Source organism: Pungitius pungitius, chromosome 21 (assembly GCF_949316345.1).
Source record: "Pungitius pungitius chromosome 21, fPunPun2.1, whole genome shotgun sequence".
NCBI lineage: Eukaryota > Metazoa > Chordata > Actinopteri > Perciformes > Gasterosteidae > Pungitius > Pungitius pungitius.
Genome location: NC_084920.1, coordinates 14,586,915 through 14,608,925, shown reverse-complemented (window position 1 = coordinate 14,608,925; position 22,011 = coordinate 14,586,915). Strand labels below are relative to the sequence as shown.

General features: G+C 45.9%; 3 protein-coding genes across 5 annotated transcripts; 2 read left to right on the top strand and 1 right to left on the bottom strand.

The window, feature by feature from the left end:
• Positions 1 to 295: 295 nt before the first annotated feature.
• On the bottom strand, positions 296 to 3,334 carry LOC119212915 (glucose-6-phosphatase catalytic subunit 1-like). Its single transcript, XM_062560250.1, is given in 7 exon segments — positions 296 to 1,537; positions 1,630 to 1,745; positions 1,819 to 1,949; positions 2,499 to 2,583; positions 2,937 to 3,136; positions 3,139 to 3,159; positions 3,308 to 3,334. Coding segments are annotated over 7 exon segments (1,089 nt in total). The 3' UTR covers positions 296 to 1,028.
• Positions 3,335 to 3,888: 554 nt separating this feature from the next.
• g6pc1a.2 (glucose-6-phosphatase catalytic subunit 1a, tandem duplicate 2) lies at positions 3,889 to 6,847 on the top strand. The gene is made up of 5 exons (XM_037463789.2): positions 3,889 to 4,342; positions 4,439 to 4,548; positions 5,225 to 5,345; positions 5,617 to 5,732; positions 5,967 to 6,847. Exons 1-5 carry the CDS (start codon positions 4,113 to 4,115, stop codon positions 6,488 to 6,490), a joined length of 1,101 nt encoding a protein of 366 aa, XP_037319686.2. The 5' UTR covers positions 3,889 to 4,112; the 3' UTR covers positions 6,491 to 6,847.
• Positions 6,848 to 9,039: 2,192 nt separating this feature from the next.
• LOC134107866 (golgin subfamily A member 6-like protein 6) lies at positions 9,040 to 13,150 on the top strand. 3 transcript variants are annotated; one of them, XR_009942840.1, is made up of 4 exons: positions 9,051 to 11,809; positions 12,275 to 12,346; positions 12,438 to 12,459; positions 12,935 to 13,150. XR_009942840.1 is itself a non-coding variant. In XM_062559903.1 (3 exons), exon 1 carries the CDS (start codon positions 9,089 to 9,091, stop codon positions 9,806 to 9,808), a length of 720 nt encoding a protein of 239 aa, XP_062415887.1. In that variant the 5' UTR covers positions 9,040 to 9,088; the 3' UTR covers positions 9,809 to 12,346; positions 12,438 to 12,459; positions 12,935 to 13,150. The 3 variants fall into 3 exon arrangements, 2 of the variants coding, with proteins under 2 accessions (XP_062415887.1, XP_062415888.1); XM_062559903.1 differs by having other exon boundaries at positions 9,040 to 12,346; XM_062559904.1 differs by lacking the exon at positions 12,438 to 12,459 and having other exon boundaries at positions 9,040 to 12,346.
• Positions 13,151 to 22,011: the final 8,861 nt, after the last annotated feature.

The following is a 22,011-nucleotide window of genomic DNA, read 5'->3' as shown; positions in this document are numbered from 1 at the left end:
CACGGCCATCCCCAAAACAAGGTGAAAATGTGTTCAAAGTGCACGCAGCAGCTGCATTTTTAAGTGAAAAAAATGAATAAAATAATCAGAAACACAAACGAATCGGCTCAATTTACGGAGTATTCCGAAGCGTGGCAGATGTCCCGCCTCGATGTGCGGCCTGAGCAACGCGCCGCCCTGAGTGACGCACGCGTCGCGCTCCTGAACTTTGGCCCGCGTGCCGTCTCCCTTTTGAGAGCGGGCCGGTGGGGGGGGCTGTGTCGCTATGAGTGATGGGAGCGTGCTCTGGTTAATGTTTGACGGGTGTTCCTGTTTGGAACGAGCCGTATCGCTCCGGGACGTTTGGAGAAAACAAGACAAGTCGAGCGCGCCGCTGGGGAAGGAAAAAAAAAAAAAAAATCTATAAGTCTTTTGCAGAAAGCAAACAGTTTTTCAGTTGATAGCTGCAGGCCAGAAAAGAAAAGACGTCATTTAAGTGACAGAAGGAGGAACTCCGCCGCTGGGGGGGTCACATGACTTCACCCCTAAAGTTCTAGTGAGAACGTTCAGTTGTCTCATTGGGACTTGCACGTAAATGCTCCAAAATTCACCAGACATGGTATTTACCGACTTCTTTAAAAAAAAAAACTTAAATATCTGCAGCTTGTGTTAAACAATACTTTATTTTTGAAACAACGTGCAAAGTATCTGACTCATATCCAGTTTTTAGGGGTCATCCTTGCAGCACTGTTCTGAAACCTTGTATTTTCTGTCTTCAATACGTACAAAGACCAATTTGTAAAATTGCAAAATCACAAAACACACTCCAACACAAACTCCCTCAAAGAATCGCAAATCAACTTCCCTTTTTCTATATTCTTAAAGTTTGGAGATATCACAGGAACTTTGGACAGAGCCAACCTAAATAAGCCTAAACTCTACCGTACTGATTCCAGGCCAGCACAATAACTCCAGGCACATTTTCATGAAGGTTTAAATGTAGGTTTAACTACATAATTGACTCTCAACTCTTCAAGTTGGACATGAAATCAGAAGTTCTTGTCTTCCCTCTTTCCTCTGCAAATCCAGTGGAGCGCCCAGGGAACCAGCGCAGTCGGGATAAAAAGTGCAACTGCGCTTTTTCCAAACGACAGGAGGTAGAAAGTCATCAGATCTTCATGAGAGAAGGTCCATCCGTCCAACAGCTGAAGCAGAAACAAGGAGACAGCGATACATCCCGTCTTGAAGCCGCTGCCTGTCTCCTTCTTCTCATTCTCGGCGCGGAGGGGCGAGTGGAGGCCCAGGCCCAGGCCCATCAGGGTGCCCATGTTGCGCAGGAGGCTGGCGAAGGGCGTGGAGTCCAGGTGGACCCACTCGGGCCTCACGCACCACTTCTGGGCCTTCTCCATGGTCCACAGCAGGTCCACGCCCACGGACCTGAGGAGCAGGTAGAAGCCGACGGCGAAGGAGGTCAGGAAGAGGGTCGCGTAGGAGTACTTCTTCATGCCGGCGCTGTAGATCCACTTCTCCTTCGAGACAGCCTCGGCGACAAGTACGCCTGAAAACAGGAGGAGAGTCAGACAGAAGCTCCCGTACGGCTTTTTGGAGATGTTACTTAATCGCACCGACCACATCCCCGACACGACTCACCCGTAACGGCGCCGGCAACCACCTGGTGCGGGAAGTGGGCGGCCATGTAGACCCTGGACATGCAGACCACCACCACTACCAGGCCCATTAGCACCCATAGGCCTACCTGCAGGAGTCTGACAGAGAGTCGTAAGGCGTTTTCACAGAGATGAATGATGGCTCCACCCCCCCCCCCACCCGCAGACTCACCTGTATAGTAGCGGAGGGCATTGCTTCTCTGTTGCAATGGCGAGCAGCGCTGTCACCATCACATACCAGACCCCGGCGGCCCCCATGGCATGACCCGAAGGGCTTCCTGCAACAGACAGACATCAGCCCGTCTGCAGAGGCAATCCACAAGTGAGAGTCACAAAGTTTATAGTTGTATGGTTTATTGCTTATTATCAAGTCTGTTTTCATGCAGTATTGCTTAATTGCAATTCTTTTTATAGGTATTTTATGTGTATGTAACCTTATGTAACCTTTGCTATAATCTATTTATTGAGTGTGGTATTCGTTCATGTTATTTATTCATTTCTTTAACTTAATGGCCCCATTTCTGTCGAGTGAATCATTTAGAATATATATTGGTGCTATATGAATAAATGCTAATTGACAGATTGAAAGACTGTTTGTTGGATATTTCCCTCAGCGGAGTAAAATTTGAACTTTGAACTTAAGTGCAGTTCTCCATTTAATGGACTTAGTCACATCCCGCCATTGCGTAAATGCATCGAGGGAAGGAAACATTGTGCATTTATCACCCTAATTTAAAAGATACATATCTCCACAAGTGCAAATTAATGAAGTTTATAACCCTCATTGAAAGAAAGCCACAAGCACTCTGTCAAACTCTGTGGAAATGATCCGAACAGATAACTCCAACACACACGATCAATCAGGTCTTCAGCATGTGATCCACTGCAGCCACGGGTCTCGTGAACCCACCAGTACGGCCGCTCCCCAAACAGAACCCTGCCGGTCGGAAAAAACGTCTGTTTACGTAACGTGTTTTGTTTTGCTGTGTGTGTGTGTGTGTGTGAATGTGATTCTCCTCAGGTGTGATGGTGACACTCCTGCAGCTGCAGCTGATCAGCTGATCAGCAAAGGATATATGGAGGTGCCAAGCCAGAGTTCAGGGTGGTTGTGGCAGTGGAGCCCAGAGTGAGCAGAGAGGTGGTGGATTGAGTTGCAGACCAGTTGCAGACCAGTTGCAGACCAAAGAATCCGAGCTCGTCTTCCGTTTGAAAGGACGTAACAACGTCTAAAAACACAACTCTCCTTTTTGGACAAACGGCCTTTTTTCTTTTTCTTCTTGTCGTTCCTACCATTTCAGCACCAGGTTGAGCCAGTCGCCGAGGACGGCGACCCAGACGAGCCTGAGCGCCGCGTCCCGGCGCAGGTGGAACCAGATCGGGAAGAAGCAGAAGAAGGCGGTGTGCAGGTCGGCCACGGCGGAGGCCAGGCCGAAGAGGCCCCGGTACCGCCCGTACGAGGCCTGCAGATGGACCGCCAGCTCGACCCCCCCCCCCAGCTGTGGAGGAGATCCCTCTGCTGCCCGAGCGATGTCGCAGGCCAGCCATTCCCCCCCCCCCCCCCCCCCCCCTCGGCCCCGCCCGCGTGTGTGAGGTCGCCATCGGACTTTACTCAAGGCCAGCGAGAATTTGTTTGCCTTCGCGACCTTTACACCCCCCCCCACTGCGGCCCCCGCTGTACTGAAATCCATCATTTTAGCAGAAATCAGCTGCCGCCACCTTTTGACAGATGAGAGATTTTTAGGAAAACCTTGTTTAAAAAAATTAAAAAAGATATTATTATCATCTGATCAGTGGGATCTGGGCTCAAACGTTAATGATGATCACAATTATTACGGCTACTGTCCAGTGTGCAGTGTGGATTGACGTGACATTCCGTCCCCCAAAACAAGATCAGATATGAACTCGTCTTCTGTTTTTGTCACAACAGAGCAGTGACTTGTAGAGAATCAGTTCCTTCTGTTTTTATCAGCGATTTAATCATTGATCTCCTTATGCAACGTACTCCAACGAATCGTCAAAACAACACAATTACATAACTGATGAATAATTGCTCAAGTGGCTGCATGCATGAGACAAAAGGGAGGCATCGGGAGAGACGGTGTTTAAAAATATGCTTTTTGCAAATGTTATTTCCTCCTCCCAAACAGTGTGGCTTTGCTGAGCCACTGACTTCCTCTCCGCTTGCGGTCCGCCGGACAAAGACGCCGATTCACAACTTGGTTTTCTCGCCCTATATTTTGTGCGACAAACCGGCCCGAAGTCTCCCAATGTTCCCGGTGTTTTATTGCACGTGTGCAAGGTCCAAAGGTCTTGCGTGAGCATGCGTTCGGGTGGTGGGTCCCTCGGGTATAAAGCAGACCAGCTGTGTCGCTGATAAGCAGCACTCTTGTTTTCTTGTCGCGCAGCACCAGGCCCGAGATTTTTCTCTCCCCCTCTCTCTCTCTCTCTCTCTCTCCCTCTTTTAAGATGAACGCCGTCATGGACGCCGCGCAGGGTTTCGGGGTGAGCAGCACCCGCTACCTGCAGACCAACTACCCGGACGCCCGGGGCCTGTTCCTCTGGGTGTCCTGGGCGGCGGACCTCAGGAACACCTTCTTCATCTTCTTCCCGCTGTGGTTCCACCTGCGCTCCTCCGTGGGCATCAAGCTCATCTGGGTGGCCGTGATCGGCGACTGGCTCAACCTGGTGTTCAAGTGGTGAGTGCGCCGAGTCCCCCCCCCCCCTGAAGGCGCGTGGCGATGAGAGAAGCTTGACCCGGAGGTGCACGTTTCATGCGCGTCTTTCTTCTTCAGGATTCTGTTCGGCGAGAGGCCTTACTGGTGGGTCCACGAGACGGCGCACTACGCCAACGCGGATCGTCCTCACATCGAGCAGTACCCGATGACCTGTGAGACCGGCCCAGGTGAGACGCCGTACCTGAATCCCCCCCCCCCCCCTGTTTACGGCCTTCCCGACCCGGGATATTACATGGGGCCCCCGAGGTGGCAAATAGATCTACTTAAGTGGGCGGAAAAGCAGCTGCTGGTGTGGACACGAGGCCTCGGGGTCGGTTAATAATCTGCTTTAAACCCCCAAAAACAGTAAACCTGAGGTTTCCGGGCAGTTTCCGTCTCTCTATATAATCCAACCGTTTTTTAAATTTACAGCTTTTTGTCTTTAATAAGCAATGGGAGATGAAAATCTTAGACAACATTAAAACAATGTAAAAAATACTAAAGTCAAATTAAAAGTCCTGCATTTAAATGCAAGTATTATTATTGTATTATAGTAAAAGTGCCTAAATGTGTGTGAATTGTAGTATTTAACCATTGTAACACAGTCATTGTACTTCATATTAAGTTTGATGTACCTTTTATACATTTGGGTGAATTGCAATTTGTGTTCCTTTTTCCCTTAAATCTTGGCTTTATTGTGAAAAATGAATCTACCTTTTCGGACTATCTGAGGGATTTAAAAGGAGGCATCACTTCTAACACTTTTATTCATGATGGATGGGCCGCGGAGTCGCTCTCTTAGTTGAGTCAATCACCCACTCTTATCTATCTGCGTGTGTGTGTGTCTGTGTGTGTGTGTCACAGGAAGCCCCTCGGGCCACGCTATGGGAGCAGCCGGTATCTACTACACTCTGGTGACTTCCATCCTCGCCCTCATGTCCAGCAAGAAGAAAGGTGGCGGCAAGAGGCCCACCAACCAGGACTGGTGAGTGGGAGCCCTGCGGGTTGTTTTCTGTGCCCCCCCCCCCCAGCTTATCAGCGCGGACACACTATCTGAGCCGGGTTGATCATTGACTCCTGAGAACTATCTGTATGGATTAAAAAGGGAGATTGTGAGCGAGTTGTTTGGACGTCTGAATTTCTCAGGACGGGCTGAGAGTTACTGTTAATAGTGATGATGTTTGGTCATTGACCTCACAAACGTCCTCAGTCTTTGGAACCAAATAGTGACAGGGTGACGCTGTTGTGGTTGGCAGGTATCTGAAGGCTGCTCTGTGGACGCTGTTTTCGGGAGTCCAGGTGTGCGTCTGTCTCTCCAGGGTCTTCATCGCCGCCCACTTCCCCCACCAGGTCGTTGCTGGCGTCATCACAGGTCAGTTTGGAAGTGAATAAGTGCATCAATCAAAGTGTTAATGGAAATAATCGTAAAGCAATCATCAGTGAAAGGATTTATTCATCGTTTATGATCAAATAAATAAAAATCAAATACGCAACCATTATTTAATCAAAATGACATCAATCAAAAATTCCAGAAGTCTGTCCACATGAACTAGTCTGCCCACTTGGCTGTATGTTTCTCAGTTTGATTTTGGCATTACACTTGCAGGTATAATCGTGGCCGAAGTCTTCAACAGGACTCAGTGGATCTACAGCGCCAGCATGAAGAAGTACTTCTACACGACCCTCTTCCTGACCTCCTTCGCCGTCGGCTTCTACCTGCTCCTCAGGTCCGTGGGCGTGGACCTGCTGTGGACCATGGAGAAGGCCCAGAAGTGGTGCGTGAGGCCCGAGTGGGTCAACCTGGACTCCACGCCCTTCGCCAGCCTCCTGCGCAACATGGGCACCCTGTTCGGCCTGGGCCTGGCCCTCCACTCGCCCCTCTACGCCGAGGCCAAGAGGAGCGGCGGCAGGACCAGCAAGGTGGGCTGCGTGGTGGGCTCCCTGGTGCTGCTGCACCTCTTCGACTCCTTCAAGCCCCCCACGCACACCGCCGCCCTCTTCTACCTGCTGTCCTTCTGCAAGAGCGCCACCGTGCCCCTGGTGGCCGTCAGCATCGTGCCGTACTTCGTGAACGGAGCGCTGAGCCTGCAGAGCAAGAAGGGGGCGTGGCCTCGGGACTATACGCACTGACCACGAGGGGAGTGGGGACTTGACGCGCGCGTTTCGTGAGCCCAGCTGGTCTTCGGAAAGGACAAAAGGCCCGTGACACCTTTTGTGACTTGGACACTGAACTGTGTAGAGCACTTTGTGAAAGCACTGTCCAGGAGGCGACCCGGTGGCACTTGCAAAGAGCGATTACGAATTGACTAAAATGAGATATTTCTTTCAGAGTCCTGATGAGGACAAATGAACTCGTGCAGCTCTTCTGTTAGACCTCAAACAGTCACTCACTGCTTCCACCTGGTATTTCAACTGTATTAGTAATGTATTTTAAATGTTATACAAAGTATTTTTGAAACTGTTTGGAATATTTTTAATAAAAAATCTTCAAAAATGTACTTCATGAATTGGTTAATTTTTGACTTTTTTATTTTAATTAATACAAAATGATCCACTCCATCACCAATAATAAACAGCTCCCGCAACGTTATTACTAAAGTAAAAGTACTCTAATGGAAGAAATCACACAGCATTCAAAAGCATATTCAGCTACATGTATTAAAAGTAGTAAGTAGCAAAAGTAAAAACCTGGCTCTCGGTTATTTCTACTCCTTCAATGTGTTTACTTTACACTACCCAACTAAGTAATCTAAAACAATGCATAACATTTGAGATCATATGCAATTTATTTAGAAAATCTCTATCTTAAAAAAATATCTTAAAAAAACATTGTCAGATAAATGAAAGGATGTTACAGCAATAATTCCCCTGAAATACAGAGAAGAGGTTTAAGCCGTCCAGTACATGGACCGATGAGTGACCTTTCCCTGACCCGGATATTTTTGCTGTTGCAATGCTGGTAGGCAATTGGTAAGATATTTTTCTATTTGTCGGAGGGTTACCATTTCACAGGATTCTCACCTTTTTTTTGTGTGAATTTCACGACCGCGCTAACGAGCATAGGACAACACCATAACGCAGTTCTAAGGTTGCTATCTCCTTGTCTTCGTGCCCATAATGACAATAACCAGTGTTCAATACACAAGGCCTGGGAAAAGTGGGGAAGCCACAGACTCTGCTCTGCTCCAGTGGACCTGAACACCACCATTTCATCTGTTGAGCCAGCGGGCCAAATCAAGTGGTCTTTATTAACGTCACTTTGATGGATTCACCCCTGGCCTCCCACGCATTGGTCTATTGCCTGTTCTGCCCTTGGAGGTTGTGATGAACGTGTTTAACGATCACTGCATGCAAGCAGAGCAACGAGGGTGTGTTTGTGTGTGTGGGTGCATTACTGCGGGTTTTATGGCTTTCTGCTTGTACTGGATCCACTGGTGAGCATATTTGTGTCTTCCTTACAGATTGCAGACTATAGCTTACAGATCAGATATGGTCGGCAGTTCCAACCTGAGTCCAGCATGTGGGGCTTGTCTGGGTTTATGTAGCTTATAGTAACAAGCACCGGCCGCTGTTGATTATAGGCAAAGACTGAATGAATTTATTGTAAGAAACAAACATTTGTTCCAGGGTGTATTACATCTGTCTTAATTACAACATTGGAAGTGTATAATGTACTTCTATGAACAAGATCTCACTCTGCATTGTGTATACTGGAACTGGAACTTTCTTAAACAATGATTGATTTTTTGCTTTTGGAATTGAGTTACAAGATCCAAGCTAAAATAAGCAGTTGGTGTGAAGTTAAGACTCAATGGTAGGTTATATTCATGCAGTTGCCTTTCTACAAACTTCGCACAGGGCGTTTATTTTTCTGACACAAATAAAGTTTTTAGTATGTTTTAAACTAATATTACATTACATGTCATTTAGCTGACGCTTTTATCCAAAATGACTTTCAATAAATGCATTTCAACCACGAGGATACAAACCCAGAAGAACACAAAACAAGAAAGTGCAATTTCATCAAATAAGCCAATTTACAACTTTCTATAGATAAGTGAAGAGCAGAAGTAAGGCACGACCCGATGCTCTCCCTCACAGATCCTTCTTGACATTTGTAGTCCTGTGTAGAGCTGAGCCTGGTGCAACACGGCATACAAAAGAAAGTTAGAACCATGTGTAAATGACTGTAGGAAATCATAGCATTTTTAATGTGTGTAAAATACAAGGGACCTGCTCAACCTAGGGCTCCATTGTTGCCAAGCATTAATATGAATGAGTAAAAGCATATTTGATTATACAAACTATCTACAGTAAAGAAAACTAAGCTTGTTTTCCGTGTCATGTGATCATCAGAGGCGGAACCTCACATGACAATCACATGACAATCACATGACAATCACCCTATGACATCACCCGCCCTGATCTTGAGAACACTTATAGCCAGATCACACTGGCTGCAGTCAGTCACAACATTCTCTGTTCCACAGTATCAACTCCTTAACACACACGGAAGGCAGAACCAGGGAGACATTAAGGATTTAAAGACAAATACTAATAAGGAACATCATGTTGAGAACAATGGCCACAGAAATGCTCCTAAAATCGAGGAAATATAAAGGGGAAGCGTTTTCCAAAACAATGGGTTATTGGAAGACGCTTGACGAAGATGACGACCAAGCTTCTTTATTACCAGCCCGAAGTAATAAGAACAGTCGCAATAAGACCATGGCTGAGGCTGAGAAGACCATCCAGAGTCAAGGGTCAGAAATCGCCAGTCTGAAGAAGCGTCTTCATGATCTCAAGGAGACCAAACTTCTCCAAGTCGAGACAGACTGTAAAAAAGAGTACAAGATTCTCATGGGGGAACACAATAATCTGATTATTGCCCTCCATGCTGAGCAGGCCAAGACAAAGCAGATGGAGCAGGATAAGTTGTGGGAACAGAATAAAACGCTAGAAGAGATGTTCCCACACGAGGCCATGAAGTTCCAAGAAGGCGCCAAAAAGTTCCAAGAAGACGCCAAAATGTTTCAGGAGCTGGCCAATGAGACCAAGAAGTTGCAGGAGGATGATAAGATGATCCTCCAGCAGAGAAATACGATTTCTAGACTAGATGCCCTGGAGCATGAAAAACTAATTCTGGAAGAGCGTAACAAGGTCCTGCTGGAGGAAAAGCTTGATTTGCAGCATTCTAATCTGGTCCTGGCCCAGGAAAAGACGGTTCTGGAGGAGCGTAATACGCACCTGGGCTACCAAAAGATTCTCCTGGAGGAGGATAAGAGGCTTCGGATGTTGGATCAGAAGCTCCTGGAGAACATTTGCCTCCGGCTGAAGAAAAAACTCCTAGGATTCTTTGGGAGGCCGATGGAAGACAGGGCCACGGAGCTGGCAAAGATGAGGAGGAAGATGGTGGCGATGGAGACGGAGATGGGCTTGAGGAGGTAGATAGTGGAGGGACGGAGAGGTGGATTTTTCCACCTGTTCGTCAGGAGGTAGATGACCTTCACTAGGTCGTTGGTTTTTCTCCCGGTGCTCGGGTTTTGGAAAAAAAATGGTGGAGGGACGGAGAGGTGGATCCATCCACCTGTTCGTCAGGAGGTAGGTGACCTTATCTAGGTCGTTGGTTTTTCTCCCGGTGCTCGGGTTTTGGGATAAAATGGTGGAGGGACGGAGAGGTGGATCTTTCCACCTGTTCGTCAGGAGGTAGGCAACCTTCTCTTCCTCGGTGGCTTTTCTCCCGGTGCTCGGGTTTTAGATAAAAAAATCACGTCACGGCAAGTTACTGAATAGTCCAGCAGAAATATACTTCCTCCGCAAGCTCAAGCAAGTGAAAGCTCCCACACCAATCCTGAACACATTCTACCGGGGCACCATTGAAAGCATCCTGTCCAGCTGCATCACTGTGTGGGGCAGTAGCTGTACTGAACACAGCATGAAAGCACTGGCACTCCCACTCCCTTCCCTGAAAGACATATACACCACCCGCCTCATCCGGAAAGCTACCTCGATTGCGAGTGACACTACCCACCTCGCACACAGTCTGTTCAGCCTCCTACCCTCTGGAAGAAGGTATAGGAGCCTCCGCTGCCGTACCACCAGACTCAGAGACTGCTTCATACACCAAGCTGTCAGACAGCTAAATTCTCTCCCCTCACTCCCCCCAGCCATATCCGTCAGTCTGACACGGGGCTAAAATCCCCCCCACACCCCCTTAAATCACTCGGGACTCTGCAAACAATACGACCTGCCTAGTGGGCCACTTTTGGTAAGCAGAACTGGCGCTGCGGGATGAACCGAACGCCGGGTTAAGGCGCCCGATGCCGACGCTCATCAGACCCAGCAAAGGTGTTGGTCGATATAGACAGCAGGACGGTGGCCATGGAAGTCGGAATCCGCTAAGGAGTGTGTAACAACTCACCTGCCGAATCAACTAGCCCAGGCTAGGCGCTAGTCGGTTGGGTGTGCTTTCACTCGAAGCATGCTAAACTCCCTAGCGGGGGGATCCACCTGATTCCTTACGCGACGGAGGGGAGTGACCCTTCACTCTGACCCGAAGGCCACCTATTGTGGTGTTGTGAGCTAACAGGGGGGTCAAAATTAGATGTTTGTAGCTGAAACCTGCCTGCGTTTGGAGGGCTTTGCAGCAGGGTGAGCCTCTCACAACGAGGTTACAAGAGTCTGTGGAGCCTGAGTGGAAAGGGCCTCTGTGACCGAGTGGGGCATTGCAGTATAGCTCCGTGCGCCAGCATAACCAATACTGGTAAGAACTTGAGACCAGTCACTTGGCATTGCCACCTCTTGGTGCACTCTCGGTTCGGGACATGACTGACGTGAGTAACGTAAGCAATTACTTAGACGAGGAAAGGGGCGGCGGGTTCCCTCGTCGCGGCTTCTCGGGGGCATGAGCCCCGTTAATAGTCGTCGTCTCAACTCATGCAACAGGGTGAGTCATGTCTTGGAATATGCTAGTTGGTTCTGGAAAGCCACCCGGGCGAGTTCGCAGATGCAGAAGTGTGCCCCATTGCGGGGCAGCGGGGAGTCTATTCCTAGCGACGCGCTTTGTAGAAGCTGAGCAGCCCGGGCAGGACACGTTTTCGCCGCGTGGGATTCTAGGTAAGTATCCATGGTAAGTGACTTTGGCCGATCACCGCACTTCGGAGTTATGATCTCGGGGGGGGCCGTTCATTCCTCTCTTAAAAGTAGCCAAATGCCTCGTCAACTAATTAGTGACGCGCATGAATGGATGAACGAGATTCCCACTGTCCCTACCTATTATCTAGCGAAACCACAGCCAAGGGAACGGGCTTGGCAGAATCAGCGGGGAAAGAAGACCTTGTTGAGCCACATATATGCAGCATATTGCCCCACATGCATACAAATGTTGAAAAGATGTTTTTCTTCTCTAACAAGACTGCGGCAACAACTAAAAACTCAGCGAAACCACAGGTGAATAACATTATGTAGTAAGGATGAGTATAAACTGTATGCTTTGTAGGATCCAATTATGGCACTTTTCCACTGCATAGTACAGCATGGTACGGCTCGCTTTAAATGGTACCTGGTCTGTTGATGTTCTAAGCGTACCGTACCGGTACTTTAAACGTGACATGAACATACTGAAGTGGTACTTCTGCAGTGGAAAAGCAACTGAGTTAAAGCGAACCGAGCTGTGCCGTACTAAGACGAGTCGTACCACGCAGTGGAAAAGCAAAGCGAGCCGAGCCGAGGCGTTACATGCAGTGGAATAAATCATGTTTGTGTGCGGGCATACCATCGCTTTTTTACTTGCCATTTTTGTATTTCCTTGCACCTCAAGAAAACGTGATGTGTGTGTATATATAAAAAAAACTCTTGCTTACTCCACCTTCATTTTACCCGCCTTTCATAATAATTTTGAAATATTACTTTAAGGTGGGATGCCAACCAGAGGGGACGGGGAGCAGCTGGTTGCCCTGGACAAAATAAAAAAGGCAGCCATTATTGGTGAGTAAATGCATAATGTGTTGAGAAGGGAAAACAAAAGTTTATAAGTTCACCACTTTAACCATAGCCTACTTGTATCAATGTTTATTAGGCATCAATGGAGACTGGATAAGGTAGGGCACCCATTATTGTTACTATATCTGCTTAGCACCTATAATACTAATTCATTGCTTGCTCACTTTTTGATCCCACCTTTCCTTTTCTAAAGCCAAATTTCTGGGGTATTGCGCTCAATGTGCTGTAAGGTGTGTAGTCTTCTATTTTGTAGAACATGCAAATAACCTCATGGCATATTGTTGTTGTCTGAAGTGTTCATAAATAATATTCACCCCTCCTTCACCCTTAATCCCCTCTGTCCTGCCTTATTTTGTCTATGCCGGTAATTGATTTACTTGATTTTAATACATACCTTCTTCGAGCATGGTGTGTGTGTAAAACAAAAGGTCTTGTTTGCTCAAAGCCCAGCCCAGAGAACACGGAATGTGTTAAAAAGTCAGGATTTGTTAATTCAGAACAGATGGCTGAATGCCATTCGCTCATTATTGTTACAATATTATTATATTGTCTAATTATTTTTGTCTTCTCTAGATGCTACATTGAAGAAATGGCCGGCAGCCAGCCGAGGGCAGATAGGCACAGCTATAAATTCCAAGCTCGCAGAGATGCGAAGATCCATGAAATGATTTTTTGTTGTTGTCATTTTTGTACATTTTGATAGTCCTTAAATAAATAATGTAAATTTCCACATTTTAGGCTTTTATTTTTGTTTCCTAGTTTGGATTTTAATAATTTTACTAATATATAGGTGGACATGTGCATATATGTACCTATATAGGTACATTTATGCATGTATATATATGTGTACATGAATGCGTGCATATATGCGCGCATATATGTGGCGCATATATGTACATATATAATATAACATATAGGAAAACGCCCAATTTTATATATGTCACATATATCAATTACCTATATCAAAACATATATTAAAACATATACACTCACCGGCCACTTTATTAGGTACCCCATGCTAGTAACGGGTTGGACCCCCTTTTGCCTTCAGAACTGCCTCAATTCTTCGTGGCATAGATTCAACAAGGTGCTGGAAGCATTCCTCTGGGAGTTTGGTCCATATTGACATGATGGCATCACACAGTTGCCGCAGATTTGTCGGCTGCACATCCATGATGCGAATCTCCCGTTCCACCACATCCCAAAGATGCTCTATTGGATTGAGATCTGGTGATTGTGGAGGCCATTTGAGTACAGCGAACTCATTGTCATGTTCAAGAAACCAGTCTGAGATGATTCCAGCTTTATGACATGGCGCATTATCCTGCTGAAGGTAGCCATCAGAAGTTGGGTACATTGTGGTCATAAAGGGATGGACATGGTCAGCAACAATACTCTGGTAGGCTGTGGCGTTGCAACGACGCTCAATTGGTACCAAGGGGCCCAAAGAGTGCCAAGAAAATATTCCCCACACCATGACACCACCACCACCAGCCTGAACCGTTGATACAAGGCAGGATGGATCCATGCTTTCATGTTGTAGACGCCAAATTCTGACCCTACCATCCGAATGTCGCAGCAGAAATCGAGACTCATCAGACCAGGCAACGTTTTTCCAATCTTCTATTGTCCAATTTCGATGAGCTTGTGCAAATTGTAGCCTCAGTTTCCTGTTCTTAGCTGAAAGGAGTGGCACCCGGTGTGGTCTTCTGCTGCTGTAGCCCATCTGCCTCAAAGTTCGACGTACTGTGCGTTCAGAGATGCTCTTATGCCCACCTTGGTTGTAACGGGTGGTTATTTGAGTCACTGTTGCCCTTCTATCAGCTCGAACCAGTCTGGCCATTCTCCTCTGACCTCTGGCATCAACAAGGCATTTCCGCCCACAGAACTGCCGCTCACTGGATGTTTTTTCTTTTTCGGACCATTCTCTGTAAACCCTAGAGATGGTTGTGCGTGAAAATCCCAGTAGATTAGCAGTTTCTGAAATACTCAGACCAGCCCTTCTGGCACCAACAATCATGCCACGTTCAAAGTCACTCAAATCACCTTTCTTCCCCATACTGATGCTCGGTTTGAACTGCAGGAGATTGTCTTGACAATGTCTACATGCCTAAATGCACTGAGTTGCCGCCATGTGATTGGCTGCTTAGAAATTAAGTGTTAAAGAGCAGTTGGACAGGTGTACCTAATAAAGTGGCCGGTGAGTGTATGTTTATATAGGTTCTTTCCATGTGGGGCTGTGGAGCTTCGGTTCGCCAAGGATAGCCGGCTTCGGCCGGTGAGTAGAGCCGTTCGAGACAGGGCTGGGGCGCGGCCGGATGATGGTCGCCCCTCTCCTACCTCGCACCGCATGTTTGTGGAGAACCTGGTGCTAAATGACGACCTGATTCTGGGTCAGGGTTTCGTACGTAGCAGAGCAGCTCCCTCGCTGCGATCTACTGAAAGTCAGCCCTCGATCCAAGCTTTTGTCCAAAGCTTCTTGGATTACCTGGGGCGCGAGAACGGGGGGGCGGGACTTTAGCGCATTAATTACGATTAATTAATTACAATGTGAATTAAGATTAATTAATTACACAAAAAATAACACATTAAACATTTTTTACGCATTTTTACACGTATTTTTTGCACCGCGGAACGTTTCTCACTGGATGAGTTTCCGAGGACCGATTATACTGGAGCACTTCAGACAACAACAAACCACAGTGAACATGAACGAAGAAGCTGACGAGACCGTGTCGGTTGGCCCCGTGAATGGGAAATCTTATTATAATAAACACACGGATGGAAGCGTCGATACGAGCATGGTTGTGTGCAAGCTGTGCAACAAGGAATTCACATCGAGCCTCAAGTATCACCTCAACGCAAAACAATTAGCAGCTAGCGTGGACGTACAAGGACCCACACCCAACCCACACTGCACCAGATGACTGGTTTAAGGACCAGGGTAACTAAGTCCACGTCTGAAAAAATAACCAATGTTCTGAATGTACTTGAAAGTATTGGTCTACTTAAAAAAACATAGTTTAAAGAACATGCTATTTCTACACTTGTCTGCTGGAATTGGTTGAACAAAAATAAAAATCCATGTGAAAAAATTACTTACTGTTCTCAGGTCAAATATTTATGCAATTAAAATGCGATTAATTTTGATTAATTAATTACAAAGCCTCTAATTAATTAGATTAATATTTTTAATCGAGTCCCGGCCCTAATAATATATATATATTATATTATATATATATTACCTTACATATATTTTTTTATAATAATTCTTTAACTATTATTTAAAAAAAATCTTTTCTTTTTTGACCCAACATATTTTGACTTTTTTCACAATATTTTTTTTCCCATGACATGACTGGAATAATCTTAGATGGAGCAACCTACACGTCCCTGTCACTAATGCCAAATTCCCCAAATTTCTGTACTTTAAACCTTATCTCAGGTGGTTCCGGTGCGGTGAGTCTGTTGCGTCACTTCCTGTCGACAGCGTGTTTGATGTCATTGAACTCTCTCAGAGCTCTTGCGATACCAAGTTGATTCTGTCGTGATATTGTCAGTACAAGCGGCGAATTATCTACGTGAGACGTTGTTAAACGCCTCGCCGTCCAGCACTTTATCGTTTAAACGAATAGTTGCTTAGACGTTGTTTAGCGTTAGCGCTACCTCTTTTAGCATTAGCTTAGCAGCTAACATTGTGATGTCTTCCCTCCCTACCTCCCCTGCTCTCTTGCTCGGTGTGTCACATGTTTAGCTATTCCTCTGCCTCCCTTACGGATAATGGTACATGTAAGACGTGTAGTATATTTGATCGCTTGGAGGCGAGGCTTAGTGAGTTAGAAGCACGGCTCCGCACCATGGAGGTAGCCGCTGTTAACCAGCCATCTCCTATAGTCGGTGCGGACCACATAGACGTATCGTTTGCTCCTGCTAACCGTCCCCCGGCAACCCCCGAGCGGCCGGGAGGCTGGGTGACTGTCCGGAGTAAGCGTAAGTCTTAAGTCGAAGCACACGGTTAACCACCAACCACTTCACGTTTCAAACCGATTCTCCCCACTCAGCGACACACCCGCTGGTGATAGGTAGCTCCATTCTGAGGAACGTGAAGTTAGCGGAACCAGGGGCCATTGAGTCTTATCTTAAACTGCTGGCTAAGGATAAACGTAAATACATTAAGATTGTAATACATGTCGGCGGTAATGACTCCCGGTTACGCCACTCGGAAGTCACAAAAGTTAACGTGGAATCGGTGTGTACATACGCTAAAACAATGTCGGACACCGTAGTTTTCTCTGGCCCCCTCCCAAACTTGATCAGTGACGACATGTATAGCCGCATGTCGTCATTCCGCCGCTGGTTGTCGAGGTGGTGCCCAGTAAATAATGTGGGCTTCGTTGATCACTGGAAGACGTTTTGGGGAGTGCCTGGTCTGATTAGGAGGGACGGCATCCATCCAACTTTGGATGGAGCTCAACTCATTTCTAAGAACCTGACCCAGTTTCTTAATGGACTTAATCCATGACCCAGAGTTCAGACCAGGAAGCAGAGTCGCAGTCTTACACACTTCTCTGCGCTTCATTCCGAGCAGTCACTCAGCGTCATTAACTCTATAGAAACTGTTTCTGCCCCACGGACACCGTTATTTAAGTTAAAGGTAAACAACCGAGGAGTTATATTTAATAACTTAATCAAAGTTAAATGTAACAATACAACTGTGCAACAAACTAGGAGAATTAAAGGGGGACTTTTGAATATTAGATCTCTGTGCTCTAAAGCTGTTTTAGTAAATGAACTAATATCTGACAACCATGTTGATATTTTCTGTCTTACTGAAACATGGCTATCGGATGGGGAGTACTTTAGCTTAAACGAAGCGACTCCTCCAAGTCATGTTAATACTCATATCCCCCGAGGCACAGGCCGAGGGGGTGGAGTGGCAGCTATTTATGACTCCTGCCTTTTAATAAACCTTAAACCTAAACTAGATTATAACTCATTTGAAAGTCTGACTTTCAGTCTTTCACAACCAACCTGGAAAATAATCCAGCCGATTCTCTTTGTAATAGTGTCCAGGGCCCCAGGTCCTTATTCTGAATTTTTATGTGATTTTCACAGTTCTTAACGAGTTTGGTCCTTAAAACGGACATGGTAATTATAGTGGGTGACTTTAACATTCATGTGGATGTCGATAACGACAGCCTTGGTACTTCATTTCTTTCTTTGCTGGAATCAATTGGTTTCTGTCAGACTGTAAATAAACCAACTCATTGTTTTAACCACACGGCCATCTCGGGAGAGGGATCCCTCCTCTGACGTTCTCCCTAAGGTTTCTTCCCTTTTTTCCCCATTGAAGGTTTTTTTTCATATTTTGGGGAGTTTTTCCTGTGCCAATGTGAGGGTTTCGGGACAGAGGATGTTGCATGCGTACAGACTGTAAAGCCCTCTGAGGCAAATTTGTAATTTGCGATTTTGGGGTATACAAAATAAAATGAATTGAATTGAATCTGAGTTCAACCCTCAAGGGACATGGTGGCTCTTCCTAAATCCTTTTTTAGTTTTGGGTAACTGACATTTATAAAAAATCATAATGGGATATTGCCCCAGAGACGGATTGGTGCATCTTGGAGGATCAACCATGCTATTCATCTTTCCTGCATTGGTAAGGGCACAAGTGAGTTGAATTTTAATGTAACAGAATTGGAGGGTGGATGCACTAAAAAGGGTAAACAAATCTACACCCTGTGCCAGACTGTCAGTTTAAGGTTGTCCACAGGATGCCCTGAAGTAGACAAACATGGGATTGTCTTGAAAAATGCCCTCAGAGGCTGTAATAAGTTTCATGTCAGTGTGACCACTGAATGAGACACATCTGCTCATCTTTACTTACTCATCCGGCCTTCTCTCCCGTCAAAACCCGGATTCAGACTCCGATGGAAATCCTCGCCAACATTATGTCAACGTCCGTTTTAAAGTAGTGTAATGAGCTGAGTTAAAGTTATTAGTTAATCAGTTATGCAGATGTTGCATGTGTTCACGTTATGCTCTGTTACCAGCTGTAGTTACGCGAGACAACCCGAGTTTTGGGGGGCCGTGTATGCGGCCAACAGTGACCGAAGTTGAGTTGTTTTATATAAATAAATGCAGCGGAGTTGCAAGCCAGTCATCGCCTCCTTATTTACGCTGCAGCATTGGGGTGAGCGTTACAGTACTATAACACAGTCACAGTCGATCCACCATTACCCTTCCCTTCGTAGTCTAGGTCTGTGAGGCAGCGCACCATCACCCAGGGTTCCCCGTCCCCACTATAATAAAAGGACTCGAAATGACTCGAAACTAAAATGGTACGACTTGTGACTCGACTTGAGACTTGTTGGCTTTGACTTGTGACTCGACTTGGGACTTGCTTCGTCTTTGACTCGACGGCAATGACTTGAGACTTGCCTAACAGTGACTTGTTCCCACCTCTGCTATGTAGCATGGCTAATAAGTGCTAAAAGGCTAAAGCAAAGCAATTAACATCAAATTCAATTCAGTAGCAAAAGATTCTTCATCATTCTTGACAATGCCATCATAACTCAAGTGAACGCGCCTTGTCTTTTTGCATAACCCCTAGGGTTCACTTCTCCGAAACAACCGTGGGGACAATGCCCCCACTACTACCTCCGCGGCAGTGTGCTCAAGACTTGGCACGAGCGGGATTTGAACCCACTGGCGGTGCGCACAGAGGCTTCTGGGCTCTAGCTTGCACCCCTACACTACCAGTCCTGGTCACATTTTACCAACTTTGATTCTCCTATTTAACCTTGAGCATGTGAACTAAACCTCAAAACTCTTTTAAATGCTATTTCCACATCTGGGCTTGAACCCACAACCTTCAAGTGCAGTGCAGGGGCTTATGTCAGCAGCTCTTCCACTGTGCTACTTCACCACACACTAACCAACCCTTTGTTTGTTGTATTTAACCTTGAGATTGCTACTCAAACCTGAAGTAAAGCCAAAGGCTCAAAACCAAGAGTGGGCTTGAACCCACAACCTTGAAATGCAGTGCAGGGGCTTATTTCAGCAGCTCTTCCGCTGTGCTACTTCACCACACACTAACCAACCCTTTGTTTGTTGTATTTAACCTTGAGATTGCTACTCAAACCTGAAGTAAAGCCAAAGGCTCAAACCCAAGACTGGGCTTGAACCCACAACCTTGAAATGCAGTGCAGGCTTGTGGCAGCAGCTCTTCCACTGTGCTACTTCACCACACACAAACCAACCCTTTGTTGTATTTAACCTTGAGATTGCTACTCAAACCTGAAGTAAAGCCAAAGGCTCAAAACCAAGAGTGGGCTTGAACCCACAACCTTGAAATGCAGTGCAGGGGCTTATTTCAGCAGCTCTTCCGCTGTGCTACTTCACCACACACTAACCAACCCTTTGTTTGTTGTATTTAACCTTGAGATTGCTACTCAAACCTGAAGTAAAGCCAAAGGCTCAAACCCAAGACTGGGCTTGAACCCACAACCTTGAAATGCAGTGCAGGCTTGTGGCAGCAGCTCTTCCCCTTTGCTACTTCACCACACACTAACCAACCCTTTGTTTGTTGTATTTAACCTTGAGATTGCTACTCAAACCTGAAGTAAAGCCAAAGGCTCAAAACCAAGAGTGGGCTTGAACCCACAACCTTGAAATGCAGTGCAGGGGCTTATTTCAGCAGCTCTTCCGCTGTGCTACTTCACCACACACTAACCAACCCTTTGTTTGTTGTATTTAACCTTGAGATTGCTACTCAAACCTGAAGTAAAGCCAAAGGCTCAAAACCAAGAGTGGGCTTGAACCCACAACCTTGAAATGCAGTGCAGGCTTGTGGCAGCAGCTCTTCCCCTTTGCTACTTCACCACACACTACTCAACCCTTTGTTTCTCGTATTTAACCTTGAGATTGCTACTCAAACCTGAAGTAAAGCCAAAGGCTCAAAACCAAGAGTGGGCTTGAACCCACAACCTTGAAATGCAGTGCAGGCTTGTGGCAGCAGCTCTTCCCCTTTGCTACTTCACCACACACTAACCAACCCTTTGTTTGTTGTATTTAACCTTGAGATTGCTACTCAAACCTGAAGTAAAGCCAAAGGCTCAAAACCAAGAGTGGGCTTGAACCCACAACCTTGAAATGCAGTGCAGGGGCTTATTTCAGCAGCTCTTCCGCTGTGCTACTTCACCACACACTAACCAAACCTTTGTTTGTTGTATTTAACCTTGAGATTGCTACTCAAACCTGAAGTAAAGCCAAAGGCTCAAACCCAAGACTGGGCTTGAACCCAGGATCTTCAAATGCAGTGCAGGCTTGTGGCAGCAGCTCTTCCACTGTGCTACTTCACCACACACTAACCAACCCTTTGTTTCTCGTATTTAACCTTGAGATTTCTACTCAAACCTCAAAACTCTTTCAAAGCAGAAGCGATGTCTGCATGAAGGGGCATGAATAAAATCCCAAATGTGGATCAGGAAGGTCAGCTTTGATTCCACTAGAGACACCAGACCTCACGAGGATTCACAGTGTCACTGTTTGTTTAATTTAATATATATATAAAAATTATTACTATTACTTCAACGAGGTCTTGTGCACAGGAGCACACCCAGGTCAAAGTGAAACGGAAAAGAAAAAGAAGCAAGAGAATTACACATAGAAGAACTGAACTAATGACTAAATAATTTGCTTGATTTCAGATACGTTGATTTTTAGTGGTTATGTACTGGACCATTGTTGGTGGCTTGTTCCTCCGTGTTTTGCAGACAATCCATCAGAAGGCTTAATTGAGGGTCCATCCTGATTGGGAGCACCATCAAAGCCGTGAGTGAGAGTTCAAGACCTATGCCTGGAGGCCAGTTTTCGTAGAGAAACTATTAAATAAAAAAAGAGTTTTGATTTTACTAGGAACTGCCAAGTGTTTTTGTAGTTCTTAATGAACTGTGAGAGTGCACAAAATAAAGATAAATAGTCCAATCCACAAGCAATGGGCCAGAATGTTCTATCAGTGCAACCAGCTGACAGTTTATTGATGACTGGCTGCGTGCAACTTTGTGCGTCTACATGTCAGCATGCATCTTTGTGCACAGAGGCACACTGACATTTGTGCAAAAAAGGCACGTTGACATGTAGACGCACAAAGATGCACGCAGCGTGCCTCTGTCTGCGTCTTTTTGTGCACAGAGGCACGCTGACACACGCGCATATCTACATTTGTGGTTTACTCAATTATTTCACCTTGGGAGACATTGAGTTCAAATAAAACACAGCCTAATTATTATTGTTTAGTGGACAAACTGCGGTAGAATAAAGATTTAGTAAAAGCATGTTCTTTAGCGACGAAAACCTCCAAATATACGAACAAGATGAATTTGTTATACACATATATTTCTATATATTAGTTAGCAGTGTGAAGAGGAACTTCCTTTACTGTAGATGAGTTGTTCCGCGAAGACTAACAAAGTCGATGAAAGTTCAAAAGAAATTTGATGTGTCGTGCGAGCGTGTGTGAAAACATGCAAAAGAGTGTGTCACACGGCGAAACCCTGATAAATAATAATAAAAAAAAATATATAGCTCCACCTTCACCAGCTGCAATATTAAAGTGCTGAACACATTAATGCATCTTGTATGCATTC